At 41.3% G+C, this 20,900-nt stretch overlaps 2 protein-coding genes across 2 annotated transcripts in view; one reads left to right on the top strand and one right to left on the bottom strand.

Annotated features, from left to right (window-relative positions):
* Positions 1-20,900, top strand: part of LOC117832378 (phosphoinositide 3-kinase regulatory subunit 5-like) — a 92,570-nt gene that overhangs the window by 42,603 nt on the left and 29,067 nt on the right. Inside the window, exon 5 of the mRNA XM_034711475.1 lies at positions 13,597-13,669. The gene's annotated coding sequence lies outside the window, so the exon portion shown is untranslated. The remainder of the gene's footprint in view (positions 1-13,596; positions 13,670-20,900) is intronic.
* The window catches only part of ntn1b (netrin 1b), a 55,949-nt gene that overhangs the window by 18,403 nt on the left and 16,646 nt on the right, over positions 1-20,900 (bottom strand). Inside the window, exon 2 of the mRNA XM_034711479.1 lies at positions 5,790-5,978. Within this exon, the coding sequence (XP_034567370.1) occupies positions 5,790-5,978 (189 nt within the window). The remainder of the gene's footprint in view (positions 1-5,789; positions 5,979-20,900) is intronic.

Genomic DNA, 20,900 nt, shown 5'->3' with positions numbered 1-20,900 from the left:
CACCAGCTTTTCTGTCGTAAAATCTGCTTCCAAGTGTACGTGTGAAATCAAGTCAAAAAGTGAGAGTGGAAGGGTCTCCATCGTTTAGGAATCAACTCCAAACCATTTATGCTTTTAAATTATCATCACTGTGTTACCCAGCTCTCTATGAAAATCATTACTCAAGTCATTGTAAAGTTTTCCTCTCACTGCGTTTCTTTTGGATGCAAATTACATCGTCTGTAATGAAAATTAATAGAATAGAATCTTAAAAATCAGCTGTGGCGTAATCAAAGAGTGAGAAACAGTCAAAACATCATATTCAGGCCTTTTAATAAAACATGCTGCTGATGAGTTTTTGTCAAAAGATCAGACACATCTGTGCAGGCAGATATATGTTGACACGGATAAGGGGGTACCTGCCTCTAGATGAGGTTTTGGTCAACTAGGCAGTCTTTTCTTTTTTCTTTTCAATGGTTGTGATAGGTTGGTACTGCTGTTTTTGATTTCAGTGATATATTTTGAACCCTGACTTTACATCCTGATGGGGGGGGGTCCAATTATTCCATGATCATTCAATTGAGTATATGTGAATAAGAATATGAGAAAAACAAATAAATAAAGTCTGAATAAAAAGTGTGCTAACATAAAAGATCAGACACATAAAGAAAAGAGAAACAGTGGGAGGCGGCGGGACAAGCCGCTGCTGCGTGTTCATCTAAGGGCTAAAATAGGTCTGAAAACAAAGCGGCATCATAAACTGATCTGATGGTAGAGTTAAGAGAGAGATGACATAACCGAACATGAATAGTGTGATGTATTTGAATATTTCTATCACTTTCTGGAAAAATTAACTCCTCACAATATTGAAGATATTTCTGGAGCACCTGTTAGAATTTTTACCCCTGGACAAACTGACTTTAACAACACAACAGATGAAAGTATATATAATAATAAGATCTTTGATCTCTTTCCCTACTTTTCTTTTTTTTAAATTAAATTAAATTTAAAGGAAATTCTGTAAGTGACTTTGAGTACCAGCTTTTTATTTTTATTTTTATTTACATTTTTTTCTGTTTTATTTATCTGAGGTGGAGGTGTATGTAGATGATGAGTGTATTATATCTGTATGTAGATGTAATGGATTAATGGTGTTGGCTCTTGAACACACTGGAAATAAAAAGATTAATACAAAATATATCTATTTCAATAAACACTACCAGTCGCCACCTCCCTCTCTTGCTACAGGTATGGTGTCATTTTGTGTTAAACTCTACAATTTGTACAATGATAATAATAATAATACATTTTATTTATAGGCACCTGCATGAAAAAGGTTGAAAAAGAACAACATAAATTAATAAATCATGTCTAATAATTTGTTTCTTACATGTCAGTCATATTACTACTTTTGTTTTTGCTGTTGCCTCTTAAAGAGGCCGTGTCGACTGGTTTAAACCGAATGCAGTTCAGCGATCTCAGTTGCAAAAAATTCAACTTTTGGAACACTGCTGTGTCATCATTGGCACTTCTTAATCACCGACCAATCAGAATCAAGAAGGGGCGGGTCTTCTGACATCAGCTTTGTAAACAGCAAAAGCAGAGATTCGTACGAAGAACCACGCTTGTTTTTGACGTAGAGTTTCCCAGTCTAGCTCTTAAAGAGCTCATAGTGCCCTATTACCCCTCTAGAACTCTACGCTCCCAACATGCAGGCTTGCTAGTTGTACCTAAAATCTCTAAAAGTAGTATGGGAGGTAGAACCTTCAGTTATCAGGCCCCTCTCCTTTGGAATCATCTACCAGTCAGGGTCCGGGAGGCAGACACCCTCTCCACTTTTAAGAGTAGACTTAAAACTTTCCTTTTTGATAAAGCTTATAGTTAGAGCTGGATCAGGCTTGGACCAGCTTTTGTCATGCTGCTATAGGCCTAGACTGCCGGGGGAACTGGCACACTGACACTGGGATCCTAGCTCACCTTCTTCCCCCCAACCCCTTCATCACTTACTTTAACTCTGCCTGTCCCATTAAAGTTACTAACCATAGACCTTTCTGGAGTCCCTGAGCTCCCTTGTCTCGTAGATTCCTCTGAGCTGCCGTAGACGTCCTCCTGCTGCGGACGGTCTGGACTCCAGCTGATACGGACGTGCTGGACTCCAGCGGCAACAGCTTCTACGACTCGTCTCATCACTATCACCTCTCTCTCTTACTCCCCTCTATCTGTCTTTCCAGACCCAACTCAGTCGAGGCATGATGGCTGTCTAACATGAGTCTGGTCCTGCTGGAGGTTTCTGCCTGTTAAAGGAAGTTTGTCCTCTCCACTGTAACTAGCTAAATACTGCGATGTGCAATGATCATGGTGGATTAAGGGGGGGTCAGACTGAGTCTTACCCTGTCTTGGTGTTGGGTCTCTGTTCATAATTTGACATAGTGTGGTCTAGACCTCATATGTTTGTAAAAGCGTCTTGAGATAACGTTTGTTGTGATTTGGCGCTATACAAATAAAGATTGATTGATTGATTGATTGAGTCTAGAGCTGCTAATGATGCTATGACACCATTTCTATCAATAGTTTTACAGTTTCATGATACAATGGCGTTGAAGGGGACATGTCCTTTAAGTCTCTGTTGTTATTTTCGTTGCTTTCTTCACGTCTCGTCTCTCCATCTCACTGTTTCTCTCTTCCACACTTTTACTCTACAGCTGATCAATAAGTCAGCTTTCTGTCTTTTAAAGAAGGTCGTCCTTGCCATTTTGCAATAATGTAAGGTCTCTGTTTTAATAATAACAAAGAGTAGAGTCCAGATCTTCTCTTGAAAGTGCCATGAGTTCACTTATGATTTGGCACGATACAAATAGAAATTGATTGATTGATTCATGATTAATTAGCTGACAGAACAAAGGCTAAGCTAGATGTTATCTAAGCTCAGCATACAGCAGCTCTGACTCCATTGGACTACCTGAACGGGCTGCTTAAATGATATTCAGCCACCTAGGTGCAGACCAATTTTAAAGCCATATAAGACGGTCATCCATCCATAATCAGTGATCTAGACAGTCACCCGTCGTTCCTCTAATATCCTGCAGCACCTGACACGCGCTCTGCTGCAGGTGGTAACGTTTCTGAGTCAGATTAAAGGTGCACTAAAGGTATTTACTCCCCTGCTGCAGGCTACATCTCCTGATCTCGCTGCCTCGGCACAAATTGGACCCATTAATTAATTTGCAGCAGCAGCGGGGGGGGGCCTGAGGAGCTGAGGGGTCCGGTGCACTGAAGCATGTACCTGCTCCGTCTCCGTGGACTCTGTGCTGCGCCTGGTTAAAGGCTTAGACTGCCTAACGTGTGAGGGGACCGGGGGAAAGAAAACAAACTGTTAGCGGCTGGGGGGGCGTGCGCTGCGGTTCTCCAAGAGCCGTGTTTACACGGCGCTCGATGAGGGGTGAAGTTGTTAATCTGGGATATAAAGCACGAGGCGTTCGCCGCTGCCACTGGAGATGGAGGCAGACATTTTTCACTAAACCTCAAACTTTTTATTAGCTGATCGTTGAGAGGACATTTTGTTGAGAAGTGAGGCGTTGTTTGAGGAGGAGGAGGGGGGGTGAAGGAACGGGGAATGAGAGCAGGTTTCCTCCCAGCCGTGTTGGCACAGAGCGCCGTTTCCTGTCCAACAACAGCAGAGCGGGATGGTTGACTGCTTTGAACAATAAATACAGGTTTCTAACTGATGCTGCATCACGCTGGGTTTGTCACCTGAGGAGAGAGGCAGCAATCAGACTGTTTAGGTAGGATCCCAGAGCGACTTGAGCCGGCTGTACGGAGGGAAAGGGGGAGGTAATGTTCACATTACCAATCCAGCTTTTGGGAAAGAGCGGGCACAACCTTTGGATGTTGCGTCAGTCTCCTCTAGACCTCATCTCTATTCACAGGTGTCACCTGTGGTCTGATTTCTGTTTTGGTCTGAGGCATGGAGACCATTCTGGAATTGGACGAATGAATCTAAAGCATGAGAAGTGTTTTCAACTTAGTTTACTCGCTCTGATACCAACATGAGAAAATTAGCATCAAGAAACAGCTGCAGAAACACCAACATTCATCTCCTGAACTGGTTTACAGGTTTATCAGGCAGAGAAGGAACCCTAAACCTGATCTACAGTGTGTTATTTAAACATACAGAGACTGTTTACATGCCTTCTTCTCCTCATACTGACAGCCATCTTCACCTGCCTCAAACAGAGACCTTTAAATCAGCTTCAGATCCAGAACCAAGGAAACTGAGCCTCCTTCACTGGCTCCGTTTGAGTTCATTTGAAGATCTTAGTGCTGACCTTTCAGGCTCTTGTTGTGACTTTAACTCTCTTATTTATCCTCTTTTGCTTTATTTAATTCCTGTAAATCATTCAATCAATCTTTATCTATAAAGCTCCAAATCCCAACAAACGTTCTCCTCAGACTCTTTCCAAACAGAGCAGGTCTAGACCGTACTCTATGTTCTATTATTAACAAAGACCCAACATCTAGACCGGATCAGATCCAGTCCCCTCTTCCAGACAGGACTCAGTCTGATCTCATCTTAATCCACCATGAGCAGAGCACTTTGCAGCATTTAGCAAGTTACAGTGGCAAGGACAAACTTCCTTTAACAGGCAGAAACCTCCAGCAGGACCAGACTCATGTTAGACACACATCTGCTGAGACCGTGTTAATGTTATAGGGTCTGTACCTGTTTTTGGGGTTATGATACTGTGAGGTAAATTTGGTATTCTTAAAGATATCAACAGTCTTTGTGTCTGGCGTTTTAAGGTTTGGCTGGATCTTGCTCAGACAAGCTTAGGGTCACAGCCATAGAGACAGGGCTGGCTTCACACGTTCTTACCTGGTCTTGTTTACAAGAACAAGCGTCCTTAACATGGGCCCCTAGTTTTAGCCTCATCTTATTGGATAAATGCCACGCCAGATGACATTTCTCCTTGATCAATTCTGAATAAACTATTCCAACAAAAGCCAGCAGAGTGTCCGGACTCTTCTGTGTCTGAGAGTCAAGTGGAAATGAACCCTGAATTCCTCTCACAGACGTTTTCATGTCTGAAACAAAACTAAATGTTGACTCTCTGTAGAAATGTGTTCATGTTTTTGAAATGGTGTCTGGACATTTTTTAGAGACTACATCACACCAGTCCTTTACAGCGTCGGCGTACCTGTCCCGCTCAGAGACAGGCACAGATATGAACAGGTATTTGAGGATATCTGAGTGACTGAAGTTTGTTTGCTCAGGGTCTCAGATCCTCTCTCCTCTCCCTGAGGTGTTGCGAGACAGAAGGAGCTCAGCTTTTGTCTCCTCGCACATTAATCCTCGGCTGCTCCGTCTAAAACCTGACGTATGTGCTCACACCTGTGTGTTGTTTTTCTGTGCCCATGCTCGGTTAGCTGGTTGTTTCCACCGCTCCGCCCCGTGGATCAGCTCGCACCTCTGCTCTGTTTGTTATGTTTGTCTCGTCAGGGATCCGCAGGGAACCCAAACAGCCTGAGAGCGTCACGGGTCAGCTCAGAGACACCGAGACAGGTGGGCGCCTATCTCCTAAACTCTCAGAGGAATGCCTTTAAGACCTGAAGTGTGAGACTGACAGCGCTAGAACAAGTACACGCTACCTTTAAGTCAGATTGAAGCTATTTTCTCCAGAAATTATAATCCTTGCATAAAAGAAAATAAAGAAAGCAAAGATTATAGTAGCTAAAACCTTCAGGTAATGTAGGTGGAGGATATAAGAGGTGAACTATGTGATGTTGAGACTGATGTGTTTCAGTGCTCGTACCTTTGCATGCTCTGCGGTGCGAGATGGACTTGGTCATGTCTCTGTAGAAGCCCTCCTTGCAGTAGTGGCAGTGGCGTCCGGCCGTGTTGTGGCGACAGTTGAGACAGACGCCGCCGCTCCTCCGTCCCGACAGCTTGTACAGCTCCATGTTGAAACGACAGCGGCGGGCGTGAAGGTTACAGTGGCATGCTGCGTACAAAAGAGAAGACCCAACATCAAGACAGGATCAGATCCAGGCCCATCTTACAGACAGGACTCAGGGCAAACTTCCTTTAACAGGCAGAAACCTCCAGCAGGACCAGACTCATGTTAGACACACATCTGCTTAGACCGTGTTGGAGAGAGGGATAGAGGGAGATGAAGAGAGAGAGAGATGATAGTGGGGAGACGGATAGTAGTAGTTGTAGCAGCTGGAGTCTGACACGTCCACAGCAGCAGAGATCCAGAGGAACCTACGAGACAAGGGAGCTCAGGGACTCCAGAAAGGTCTAAGAAAAGAGAGAAGAGAGGGAGACCAGAAGAAAGAAAAAGAGGAGAATAAATGGTGAAGGAATGGCAGAAGGAAAGGACAGGGTAAGAAAAGGGAATTAAAGGATGAAGAAACATGGAGAGAAAGAATAAAAAAGGAAAAAAAGAATGAAAGAGGGAATGAAAGAAAGAAAAAAAAGAAGGAATGAAAGGAAAAGGTAATGAAATAGAGAAAGAAAGAAAGGAATGAAAGTAAGAAAGAATAAAAAAGAAAAAGAGAAAGAAGTAAAGAAATCAAGAAAGAAAAGACAGGACAGAAAATAAGAAGGATAGAATGAAAGGAAAAAGGAAAGAAAGAAGAAAAAAGAAAGAAAAGAAAAAGATAAAGGGACAAAATAAAGGAGAAAAAGAAAGTAAGAAAGAAAGAAGGAATTAAAAAAGAAAAGAAAGAAGGAAAGAAAGAAAGAAAGAAGGAAGTAATGGTAGCAGCTGGAGTCTGGCACGTCCACAGCAGCAGAGATCCAGAGGAACCTACGAGACAAGGGAGCTCAGGGACTCCAGAAAGGTCTATGGTTAGTAACTTTAATTAAAGGAAGAGTTAAAGTGAGAGACAGGCAGAGAGAGGAGAGAGAGGGAAAGACAGGATCCCAGTGTGTCAGTCTAAGCCTATAGCAGCATAACTAAGACCTGGTCCAAGCCTTTACAGCAAGGTCATGAACCGTACAAATTTAAAAGAAAATAAATATGAAGACAGTAAAAGCTAAAAAATTTAGAGAAAACAAACATAAAAAATTAATTTTACTGAAGTTGTTGGGACTTAATGTCGTCTTATAATAATAAAGGATAGTTTTTGCATAATTAAAAGACATAAAAAACACTTTAAATCCATTAAAAATATAAACTCAAGAGTATTATTGGATTCTTGTTGTGTGATTACATAAAGCTCCCTTGTGTTTGGACTAATAATAAATATTAAATGCAGACGGTTGAGATCCAGAGGAAACACGTTGACTTTAAAGACGTCTCAAAGCGTGCTGAGAGTTTGACTCACTGAGAGAAGTGGACGTAGAAACAGATGGTGCAGCGCAGCGCGGCTCAAATAATGGAGCCTCTAAAGAAACGTCCTGGTCCAGGCTCCGTTTCTTGGCCACCTGCTTGTGAATTTAACCTCTGACCTCTGGTGATGTCAGGCAGGAAAACTTTCTTCCGCTCTCCCACACATCTGAGAGACGGCTGATTTATTGTCATTGCTATTTTCACTCTTTAATATTGACCCCAGGTCCACGTTTCTCACGCACTCCTACCGCCGAGATATCAGGCTCTTATCCAGGTTTTTGCCTCTTGAGACCCGAATCAGTCAAATGAATGAACTTTAAAATCACTGAATAAATAATCACCTCCTCAGAGATGATTTAAAGCTCCTGTGTTTGTGTTGATTTTGGCGCCCCCTGTGGACAAAGACAGCACCTCTATCTCTGCTGATCTTGTCCTTTATGTAAGTCAAAACAATTTCCTCCTTCTGTCTAATAACAGTCAGATATCACTCCTCATGAATATTTGGAAAAAGTAAAAACAGACCTTTTCTTCTCTGTGCTGGTGATCCCTAATCTGACGCCGACCCCCTCACAGCAGACTTTAAATATTACAACAGAGAAATGAGTAAAACTTGTTGATTTGATCCTGTTTGCTTTTTAGGTTTAAGAGATTCACTTCAGTCTGTTTCATGAACAATTAAAAAACTTCTTACAGGAGCTTTAAAATAACTAAATCTCATCTTTAAATGAAAATGTAATCTTTCATTTTAAAGTTTTAATAAGATACAGTTAAAATGTTTTCTACAATTTGTCATGCCAGTGTTGTAGCTATTATATCTTCTTTCTTTCTTTCTGTGATTCTTTTGTTCTTTCAAATTTTTTCTTTCTCTTAATTTATTTGTTCTCTTTTTTCTTTGCTTTTTGGTTCTACTCCCTTCTTTCCTTCCGTTATTCTTTCTTTTTGCTGTCTGCTGTCTTTTTTTATCTCTCTTTTTCTGCCTTAATTTTGTCTTTTTTCTTTCTTTCTGTCTTTCTCTCTTTTTGTTCTTTCTATTTTTCCCTTTTTTCTTTTCATTTTTCCCTTCTATTTTTCCTTCCTTCTTTTTTATTTTTTGTCTTTTTATGTTGTTTCTTTCTATTTTTTTCTCTTCTTTTGCTTTCTTTTTCTGTCTTTTTTTATCTCTCTTTTTCTGCCTTAATTTTGTCTTTTTTCTTTCTGTCTTTCTCTCTTTTTGTTCTTTCTATTTCATTTTTCTCTTCTATTTTTCGTTCCTTCTTTTTTCTTTCTTTTTATGTTGTTTCTTTCTATTTTTGTCTCTTCTTTTTCTTTCTTCATTTGTCTTTGTTTGCTTTCTTTTTCTGTCTTTTTTTCATTATTTCCTTCTTTCTTAAAAAGAAAGGGTTTGATCTCTCTTCATCGCTGTGATATCAGATGAGGGATTGCTGTATTTATTTATTTTTCTTGGTGCAATAATAACACTCCAGCTTTTCTTTAGTTAACCTTTGTAAGCAGTCAAACGCTCAAAGTTAATAACTGTTTTTTATTGTGCATGCACTCCTGCATATTACTTCATGTATACCAGTCCTTTATTAGAATAAAACATTAAAATAAACCCTGATGAATCATGATTTAAAAACAATCATTTAACAGTGATTCTTCAAAGATACCTTTTGTCATTATTAGTCTGAATCAGACGTCATGGTCGTGAGCCGTCCTCACACTTCCTCACATTTCAGTAATCTCTCCATCAGCCCGCCGTCTAAATGTTATTACAGCGGGATGAAGACGATAAGACCCTCACATATGCTCCACCTTCATCAGTGGGCTGAATCACGTACCAACCCACTCGCACCTGCCGTAAGGGACCGAGCCGGCAGGTGGTGTGGATTCAGAAACACACGCTCTGTATGGGGGGCCCACACAAACACACACAAACACACACAAACACACACGCAGAGGTGTTTGGCAGCTGTCACAGGCTTATCTACCACACTTCCCTCCCCGGGGACGATCAAACACACACACTCACACACACACACACACTCACACACACACACACACACACTCTCACTGCTCTCTTATCCCAGATGTTATCTCCACTTAAGAGCAGTGTGACGGAAAATGCGACAGGCGGTTTTCATGAATAGGAAACAGATCGCTCCCTGATGCTGGTACTTTAGTTTCATCTTCATAAATATTCAATCAGACGTGTTTATTGTTACGCTGCAGCCGACACTTCAAAACACACAATCACTTCAGAAGAATAAAAACAAAGAGCACAGAGAGAGGGAGAACACTTTCACGTGTTTGAAGGTGAAGTTAAAAAAGTAAACAATACACTTCATGGTACGTGTGTGTGTGTGTGTGTGTGTGTACACGTGAGTGTGTGTGTGTGTGTGTGTGTGTGTGAGCATCATCTCCACAGCTGTCTGCAGCCTCTTCTAATGAGCGCTGTGCTACCTCATCCACACATCCTTGTTCTGCTCACACACTCTCTGCAGGAGTGAGTCCAGCAGGGACCAAAACTCCAGCTCTGATAAGACCTGTTTGGACCAACAGGATCCAAACGCCCCCGTCACACATTCACCAAATAACTGAATATCTGAACCGGGCCTCAGGTAACCCTTTAACACAGTCCAATGAGACCAGAGACAAACTGATCACACGTCATGTCAAATCAATCCACTGAAAAGAGTTCAGACACATTTAGCTTCTGCTTGTTGACACCACAGACCGTAAGGTGAGGGGAAACTGTAAGCTAAAGCACGTTAGCATGCTAATACAGCAGGCCACAGACATTTTCATATTGGATCCTGTCCATCAATATGATCAACAAGCAGAGCAGGTGAGAGAAACTTCAGGTTAGCGATCTCAAATATTCAAATATTCAAATATTCGTTCACCTTTTGAACAAGTAAACTTTTGACTGGTAGTGTGTATATATATATATATATATATATATATATATATGTTTTGAATTCTCTGTCAAAACAAGTAAGACCATTCTCACGCCAGACATCATGTGACTCTAACGACCCACAGCTGACCCATCACCCTAACTACTGTCAGGAACTAGACTAACAACCCTACTTAGGACCCTATTTTGACTACCTGGACACACCCACGACTGTTAGAGGCTTATATTTTCTAGCTCTTCCCCAGTCTGGTCAGAACTGAAGAAGCCTTTCAGAGGAGAGGTGAAACCAGTCCAGTTGCCTTATGGATCAAGCTTTGGATTACCATGACCTGGATGACTGAAAACCTTCACAGACACGTATATCCATAATAATAATAATAATATTAATTTATTTGTAGAGCACCTTTCAAAACCAGGTTACAAAGTGCTTTACATGGACAGCAAAATTAAACAGGCAGATCATATAAACACACAAATCAAGATAAAGAAATAAAACATGTTTTAAAAGACATAAAAATCCCCTAAAGAACTCTAAAGGAATAAAATTATTTTAAAATATATTTCTTAAGATGATTAAGATCTATGTTACATATCTGCTGTGTCTCGTATAAACCAAAGACTCATTCCACTCAGCACATGAATCCTCAGTTTTAGCTTTTTGTGATGATAAACTCATCCGTTCATCCATCCATCCGTCCATCCATCCATCCATCCATCTATTCATCCGTCCGTCCATCCATCCATCCGTCCATCCATCCATCCATCCATCCATCTATTCATCCGTCCGTCCATCCATCCATCCATCCATCCATCCATCCATCCATCCATCTATTCATCCATCTATTCATCCATCCATCCGTCTATTCATCCATCCATCTATTCATCCATCCATCCATCTATTCATGCATCTATTCATCCATCCATCCATCTATTCATCCATCCATCCATCTATTCATCCATCCGTCCATCCATCCATCCATCCATCCATCCATCTATTCATCCATCCATCCATCCATCTATTCATCCATCCATCCATCTATTCATCCATCTATTCATCCATCCATCCATCCATCTATTCATCCATCCATCCATCCATCTATTCATCCATCTATTCATCCATCCATCCATCTATTCATCCATCCATCCATCTATTCATCCATCCGTCGATCCATCCATCCATCTATTCATCCATCTATTCATCCATCCATCCATCCATCCATCCATCCATCCATCCATCCATCTATTCATCCATCCATCCATCCATCCATCCATCTATTCATCCATCCATCCATCCATCTATTCATCCATCCATCCATCCGTCCATCCATCCATCCATCCATCCATCCATCCATCCATCTATTCATCCATCCATCCATCCATCCATCCATCCATCCATCCATCCATCTATCCATCCATCCATCCATCCACCCATCTATTCATCCATCCATCCATCCATCTATTCATCCATCCATCCATCTATTCATCCATCCATCCATCCATCCGTATATCTTGAAATGAAATGTTTATTCATCTGTAGCTTTGTTGGAATAATAAAGAGAGGTAATAATAAAGCAAAGGTTGTATTTTTTTAACCTAAGCAACTTAAAAACTTGAGTAAAGATGCGCCCCATGTAAATAATAAACCTTATTATTGAAGACCTGTTTAGATTGATCTGTTCTGCAGTGAAGTCAGAGTCCAGTGAGCTCATGAAACTGTGGATTCTGTGGATTCTGTGGTTCTGCGGTGAACATGTTGCAGATCAAGGTGTCGTTCCTGCTCCGTTTTCATTTGTTTTCGAGGGCCCACTCAGAGCGACGCTACCCCCGTCTATTTCTGTTTGAGTGCCTCCCATCAGGCCGCGCTGAAGGAAGCGCTCGTGGTGGGCGTGCATATTGGAAGAAAATTACACATCCCACGTTTCGACGGAGGCGGTTTTCTCGCTACGTCTGCAGCGGAGAGCGCTCTTCAGAAACAATCAAACGTCTGTGCTCGCTGCACCGTGATGGAGTTTGCTCTCCGTTGATTGGAAGAAGTCAGAAATGTACAAATCCTATCAGCATGTGTGTCAGATCTTCAAACATACAATGCGTGTGTTTGAGGCGAGGGTCAGGGTCCGTGTGATGTGTGTTTAAAGGAATGCATCGCCTCTTCAGAGACGCAGAAAGATGGAATTCCTGCACGTGTGTTGTTTATTCAGGATCGGTTACTCTGTGGGAGTGTTTAATCCCGCTCAGTCACTCATATCATGAGCTGGTGACGTGATCCAGATCAAACAGAGTCCCTAACAGCCTGTAATCTCAGGAAAAGACAACAGGCAGCCCGCTAACAGATTACAGAGACATACCTTCAGTCGGTTTAGTGGAGGGAGAATTCAAATACAAAGAGAGCTTGGTGTGGATTTCTCCAGGAGTTAGACTGTGTCACGTCTCTGTATTCACACTAAACTCCAACATTTCAGTGTGAGACTTTACGCTGTGTGTGAACAAGCCGCTAACATCAAACACACTCACTTCTGAAAGCTCTCCAAGCATGTAGAGATTACACAATGCTTGTATAACACATGTCCTGCATGTGGGTGATGTTGAGGAGTGTCAGAGAGTTTGTTATCATCCATGAGGAGGGTTTGCTCTTTTTATTTTGCTGTTTAAAAGAAATGACGCTCTGAAAATATCACAGGGCGCCGGTGAAATACTACTGTGGAAAAACAACATTGACATGTCTGTAGGCGTCGTGTCTCGAGGTTCTACATCCCATTCCTGTGATTGCAACATCTCCACATCATCAAGATTCAAAGCCATGGTTCTCAACAGGTGGCTTGGGTCCCAAAAGTGGGTCCAAAAGCCATTTTCAGCAGGTCCCAGATGTTTGCTTGAATAATGTTGCGGTGAAACATCTCTGCTGTCGCCCCAAGCTGAATATTTCAATCAGCAATCACTGCAGCAGCTGGGATTGTCATGTTTTCCTCCTCCTGATGATAGATCTGTTATCTGGAGGACGTTTAATGACTTCACTTGAAGCGAAAAACAAACGAGTGAATCAACCTGGATTGAAACTATCCTTTCAGGCTGCTTCTTTAATAAAAAGCCTGTCGCGTGTCGACTCTGCGGCACGTAAACAAAGAAACGATCACAACATGTGAGCCAGTATGAGACTGATTTAGAGACTCTCCGATCTGAAAGAAGAGACGGATGGTTTACACAAACAAAGCGAGCGGGAGCATGCAGCGGGAGCGTCAGTGACGTGGTTTTAATGAGACACATGTCAGGGGTCAGAGGATGTTTGAAGAAACTGAATTCGCTGCACCTGTCTTTGTGCCGAGGCCGGCTCACGCCACAGGTTTGTTTTTGTGGAAGTTTCTATCACGTCTTTTCTTAAATGTATTTCAGACTTCGCTCTGGGACAGGAACGAGAGACCATCAAACATCACACAACATCAAACAATGGTTTCTCTGGCTGAAGGTAATTATTAAAATCATCTGATTTTTGGTTTGAATTAAAGAAAGGCAGACGATACCAAACCTTTGCAGCTTTTTTCACTGAAGCAAACAACTCTTTTAATCAGAGACGGATGAGAAGACAGCTCCCCTAAAAGTGAAGCCAAATAGTTAGAGCTCCCCCTGCTGACTACCTGCAGTATAGGTTATAGAGCCTACCTCTACCATATGAACAGATGGGACAAACATGTAGACTTATCAAACATGGTTTCTGTCAATACTTAGTTCTCATCCAAGCAGCAACCTCCTGTCTCAAAATATGAAGACCATGCAGAAGTGTCAAAAACTGCAGTTCATCCAGCGTCCACTAGAGGCTGAGAAACCACATACACACTCATTCAAAGAAGAGACTTTACAGCAGTGTCAGCACACACTGTCTGGAGGTGAATTTATATATAACTTGATGTGTTTGAAGATATTAAACTTATGAGTTTTGACCAAATAAGGGCGTGGCTGATTTGATTGACAGGTGGGCACCCTGTAGCTGTTAGCGAGGAGGCTAAAGGCCCGCCTCTTTACCTCACACTAGCTCGGACGAGGTTAGGTTGAGTTCAGCATTTCGAGTATGGCACCCTCTGACCATCGGCTTCAAAACTGAGCTTCAGAAACAGACGGGTGACATCACCGATACTACGTCCATTATTTATAGAGTCTATAGACTTATCATGAATTTTAGTTTTAATTTGAGATGTCAACATTGACGCATTAGTGCCTGCGATTAATCTAGACACCTTAAAGCTGCTGTTGGTAGTCACAAAGTGAACATCTGTTCAAAGAGAGGGACTTTGAATGTCCAAACTACCCTTCCCAACCAGATTTCCTCTTAGCCCCCGCCTCCCTTCCCCTCTCTGTACGCACTCATGATAGTGCCGGAATCACAACCAATAGGCACAGAGGATAGGAGATTAGCTGTGATTGGTCCATCATGATGGGAACGATGGGAATAATAACATTGCTTTATACAAAGGCATTCGCAATAGTCTCAAATTACTTCACTTACCGATGAGTACTGATGGGCATTATGACCTTTTCTCCAAACCCAGCAGAAAAAAGGAAACATATTTTACATCATTCCTACCAACAGCAGCTTTAACATGTGAATTATTATTTATTATTACAGTAAGTAACCCTATGACTTTGCTACTTTAAATACAGGTTAACACGAAGCCTCTGTTAACCACAAACACCCTGAAAAATACATTAAATAATGAACAAACCACAGAGTATTAGGGCCACTGTAAAAAACATTTGGAAGCTGGGCCAACAAATATTTTCTTTCTTTCTTTTCAATTTTAACTAAAAAGTCAGAATTCTTCCTTAATTTCATAATCCTGAGAATAAGTCAGAATTCTGTTTTTTACAGTGAAAATTTGTGTTTCAGTGGCTGTAATCTTCCTCTGTAAAATAGAATAATGAATTGGTATAAATGAAACTGATGGAGCGTTACACAAAGACCTCTTCAGCCTCCTTCATCCTCCTCCTCATCACGCTTCCTTAACCAGTCACAGATTCTTCTTCTTCTTCTTCTGTTGATTAGAAGTTGTGTGTATGTTTGTGTTGTTGTGTGAATGTGTGTTCTCTACATGACACTCGCTCTGCAGAGTGTGGGAATGAGTCTCTCCCCCCCGACTCTCCCGCCTTGTCTCGCCGCGCAGCGTGCGCTGATGTCATGGGAGGCGTTCCCTCTCCTTTTATGAGCGCGGTTCTGTGATCTCTGGTGGAGATCAATTAGCTGAGCAATCAGCCCGCCCCGCGCTTTGTGTGAGTAACTGCTCGTAAACCGTTCTGTTGCCTGGTGAACGGGGGATTTCACTGCCCCAACATAAACAGCCACCCAAGGAAGCCTGGACGGGGTTTCTGCTGCAGGCTGCCTCTCGGCGCTGCACGCTGTGTGTCGTTAGGTAATGAAATATGACATCATCCCTCGCAGAGCGACGTTAGCCAAGTCGTTTCAGATTAGCTTGTAATAATGTGTGTGGTTTCTGGTGATGAGCTGTTAGTGGGGACTCTGCTGAACAGTAGTTCTCTCTCACAGGTTTTATGAACCCCGTGTTGATCCACGTCGACCTTCCAGAACATGCAGGGTGAGAGGGGAGGGGCTTCATGCTGCCATAACAAAACAAGAGGTAAACAGGAGGTGGGCTTCGGCACCGTACGGTTCCTGGTGCATGAAAACAAGCAACGTGGACATGATGTGCAACTGCTCCTTGCATGTTCAATATGACTTCAGTTCTTAAGAAGCAGCAAATCTTTGCAGGGTTACCAGTTGAACACGTACCTGAGCCCTCTGATCTGAACCCTGACCCCTCTGATCTGAACCCTGACCCTGACCCCTCTGATCTGAACCCTGACCCCCTTTAAAGAAAGAAAAAAGAGCTTACATTCTGTAATTGCACAATCAGTCATAACCACAGCTCTTTATTCAAAGCTTGAAGCAGCTGCTGCTCGTTGGTGCCAATGATAACACATCCTCTCTTATGAATAATAACGCATAATGGCCAGCATATCTCAGCCCATTTATCCTCCTGTTGCAGGGTTGGGAGGAGTCCAGGGGAGGTGGTGCTGCTGGATCAGTTCACTGAAAGGCTGTGTTAATGCAACAATCGTACCTAGGGTCATCCTTTTACCTAGGATCTGTGTTTGACCTAGGATCTTTGATTTTCATAGGGTCTTTGTTTGACCTATGGTCTTTGTTTTTTCTATAGGGTATTTGTTTCACGTAGGGTCTTTGTTTGACCTATGGTCTTCATTTTACCTAGGAATTTTGTTTTTCCTTGGATCTTTGTTTTACCAAGGAATTCTATTGTACAAAGGATGTTTGTCTTCCCTATAGGACCTTTGTTTTTCCTAGGATCTTTGTTTTTCCTAGGATCTTCGTTTGACCTAGGATCTTTGTTTTTCCTAGGATCTTCGTTTGACCTAGGATCTTTATTTTTCCTAGGATCTTTGTTTTTCCTAGGATCTTCGTTTGACCTAGGATCTTTGTTTTTCCTAGGACCTTTGTTTTTCCTAGGATCTTTGTTTTTCCTAGGATCTTCGTTTGACCTAGGATCTTTGTTTTTCCTAGGATCTTCGTTTGACTTAGGATCTTTGTTTTTCCTAGGATCTTCGTTTGACCTAGGATCTTTGTTTTTCCTAAGATCTTCATTTGACCTAGGATCTTTCTTTACGTATGACCTTTGTTTTATCTAAGTTCTCTTCTTCAGGGCTCGGGACAAAAAAATACTCAGCTTTTTCACGGAAAATCCAACTTCAGCACAATAACTCAAGAACTTTATCATAGATAAATAACCAATCTGATCTGGGATCAACTCTTTGTACCCTGTTGGTCAGTGTAAGAGTGAGACCATTTCAGCGACAGTCTAAAACTCCTTACTGTGCCTTTAATGTGACAATCAGCCAAATCTGTGACCCGGTTCCTTATCTAACACCAGCTTTGGAGGAAACGAGACTGCACTTAAAATGACCGATTAAAGCAGAAAGGATTGGTGGAGCTGGTTGGCAGCAGCTTGGGGCGTTGCTTGGGGAATACTTCCTCTTAAATCTCTGTGTTGTGTGTGTGTGTGGTGTGTGTGTGTGTGTGTGTGCATAAACAACTGCATCAACAATCACACTGGCCTGCTGTGACTGTTGTTAGAACATTCCCTGGAGTATTAATAATCTCATAACATCTTATTAATTCTGACGTGTCCGTGTGTTTGTGTTCGATGCCGTGTGTATTTTCTCTGACGGACCCGAGTGCTCTCACAGTGAAGGTGTGGAAACGGGCCGACTGGCTCCTTTCCTTCCTCAAGTTTATTTCCCCCAGTTTATGGGAGAGGTGATGAAAAGGTCCAGAGTCATTAAGCTCGATAAGCAAAATCTGTTCCCTTTGTTTTGCTTCTAAAGGAAGTCTCTGCTGTGTGTGGTTAGGTGCACTGCAGAGATACAGACGGGGTTTAATCCGTCTTTCCCCCTTTGTACTTCCCTATTTCATCAGTTCAGCACTTGCTTCACTTCTTCCCTACTCTAAACTTTTTGATATGCAATACTTTCAGACAACAATGTGACCAGCTCGCCAGCCTTCTTTCTATTTGCACCAATATTCACTGCAATATTCAAACACAGCATTTAAACACAACTCCAAGACCTTTCTCTAACTGTTTCATCAAATTCTTACTTTAAGCTTTTTGGAACAGATGAGGTAACACTTGAAGTTAAATATTTAAACTGTTGGCGAATGTCTCAGACTCAGGGGCGGAGCCAGACTTTTGGAACTGGGGTGGGCAAACTGGGGGCCCTGACTTCCGTAGGGGTGGCCAAGCATCATCAACATTAGAGGCTAACCCCAAACCAAGGAGGGTTATCTCTGTCAATCCCATCTCCTTTAACTTCTCAACAGCGCAGCAACAACCTTTAATGTTCAAGTACTCAGAAAGAAGATGTTTGTCAAAAGTCAACGTTTAAAACACCAACAAACAAAAATGTTCCTCATTGAAATGCAAAGAAACATCTAGCAACTTGCTGAAATGTTAGTGCCATCAAACAGCCAATCATGCTTCAGGATTTCAGGGTGGCTATAGATGGGCCAATCAGATTTCAGGTCTCCACCACTGCTGACTATTTCTTCTGGTTGTGCTCTTTTATTAAGATATTGCAAAGTTTTGTTTCGTCAACACCATAAGAAGATTATTTATACAATCTATTTAGCTGTAAGTAACAGCTGCTATCCAGCACTTCTTTTTTTTTGTAATTCTCTTTTTATCTTCACACTTTTCAATGCATCTTAAAAACATGACCTTTTCTTTCTTTTGTAGTAAAACGTAACAAAAAACCTTCAAATCAATGATGAGATGGAGTGACTGATAAAAGCATGCCGTTAACACATCTAGTGAGAATTTAGCTTTGTGAAAATATTCATCCAAATGTCTCAATTCTAAAATCCCTTTTCTTTTTTCAGTCATATAAATCAACTGGCCCTTCTTTAAAATTTCACTTTAAGGACCAGCCATATAAGCCAAGAGAAAGGACCAGAACTATCCAAAACTTATAGCTAGCAACTTGTACCCAAAATCTGTAGCAAGATAAATATCACACTTTCACTCTTCATCTAGAGCTGGGCAATAATGCAAAAGATGTTATCACGATAAATATCAAATCATTATTTCGTTCAAATCTTTGGCCCTGAGTGAAAGTTGAAGACAGTTTGTTAGCTTGTATCTGGATTTACTTCTCTGATACGCTTCTCGAATCCATTATTCTGACGCTGCTAACAGGAAGTCTTTGGCATAAGATGAGATTTCATTTGTTTTAGTTTATAGATTCTTATTTTTCTCAGATCATTTGCATAACTTGATTTAAATTTACAACATAGATATATCAAACTGTAAGCTGTGTATCCGTTTATAAAGTATTATTCTGAGTTGTGCACTTCCCTTTAAGATTACTAAGAATTACAGGTGGAGTGATATTTTCCCACAGTGCAGTGAATGCATCATGGTTATTCAGTGTTCAGTTGTACCACATCCAGAAAGTTTATTTAATGAAGTGCATGAAGTTAATAGTTAACACAGAGTCGACACAGTGTCAGACTAACGACTCAACTTTGAGCTGCTAGGTTTTTTTCTTCAGTGTCACTGGCGGTCGCCCTTAACCCCCACCAAGAACATGCTATATTTAGGTGTAAATGTATTCATTCTCCATCACTGGGGCAATATTCTCCTGAGGGTATCACTCCCAAGTTCCTAAAAGTTTCTGTCACCTTCATGAGTTTACTCACAGTGTAAATTGGTGGAAAAAGCGGTCCGACAGATGACAGGTAAGGTATAAAAGTTGTGAGTCGTGCGGTCTCTAGTGGCACCAACATGTTTCTGTACCAATCCGACCCTTTGAAGAAACCCGTCTCAGATATTGTGAAGTCCTAACTCCCTTTGTCATATGAGTAATTTGGATAAAAGGGGTTTTGGTTTCAGTGTTGACATCTGAAGATGGTGCGATCTGTAATCACCACCTTGAGGCTGACCTGAATAGTTTCGTCAGAGTCGGGAGCTTGTATTTACAGTAAACCTGAAGGCAGCGTAATTGAGCTTATGGTCAGAGGGTTTGTTCTCCAGACTAAACCTGTATGAGATGTCTAAACACGGCCAGGTTGCTGTGGGACTCGGCTGGCCGGCGTTAGGCTGAGGTCCAAATCAGAGCAGGGAGGTTATTTTAACACTCTGCTGTGTTTCCCAGAGAGGAGGGAAGGAAGACACACGGCTGTAAATCACAGAGCTGAGGTGACAATCATCACTCTCATAAGGGTCCTTAAATAAATGTATATATCTCTACAAACGGTACAGAATTACTGCAATGTGTTTTCTTGAGTTTGTCATGAGATGTTTTAACTGCACAGGCAATACTCCACAAAACTGAAATAACCTCAGTGTGTATCTAAACAGAAAGAGTTATTCAAAGCATGTGAAATTTGTCACTTGAATTTTGTACATTTTGAAACCTTTTTGGCTCAATACTACAGTAGAGCCAGCTGAATGTTTGCAGCACTTTAACCCAAGAAAGATGTCCTTTAAGTATCTTATCGTATCCTAGTGTATCATATCGTAACATATTCCTATTGTTGCGTTTCATATCGTATCTTATTGTATCCTATTGTATTGTATTGTAACATATTCTATTGTTACGTTTCATAGCGTATCGTATCCTATTGTATCGTATCGTAAAATATCCTATTGTATCATATCGTAACATATTCCTATTGTTACGTATCATAGCATATAGCATCGTAACATATCCTATTGTTACGTATCATAGCATATAGTATCGTAACATATCCTATTGTTACGTATCATAGCATATAGTATCGTAACATATCCTATTGTTACGTATCATAGCATATAGTATCGTAACATATCCTATTGTTACGTATCATAGCATATAGTATCGTAACATATCCTATTGTTACGTATCATAGCATATAGTATCGTAACATATCCTATTGTTACGTATTATAGCATATAGTATCGTAACATATCCTATTGTTACGTATCATAGCATATAGTATCGTAACATATCCTATTGTTACGTATCATAGCATATAGTATCGTAACATATCCTATTGTTACGTATCATAGCATATAGCATCGTAACATATCCTATTGTTACGTATCATAGCATATAGTATCGTAACATATCCCATTGTTACGTATCATAGCATATAG

This window comes from Notolabrus celidotus, chromosome 20 (genome assembly GCF_009762535.1).
Source record: "Notolabrus celidotus isolate fNotCel1 chromosome 20, fNotCel1.pri, whole genome shotgun sequence".
Classification (NCBI taxonomy): Eukaryota; Metazoa; Chordata; class Actinopteri; order Labriformes; family Labridae; genus Notolabrus; species Notolabrus celidotus.
This window is presented reverse-complemented; position numbering and strand designations above follow the sequence as displayed.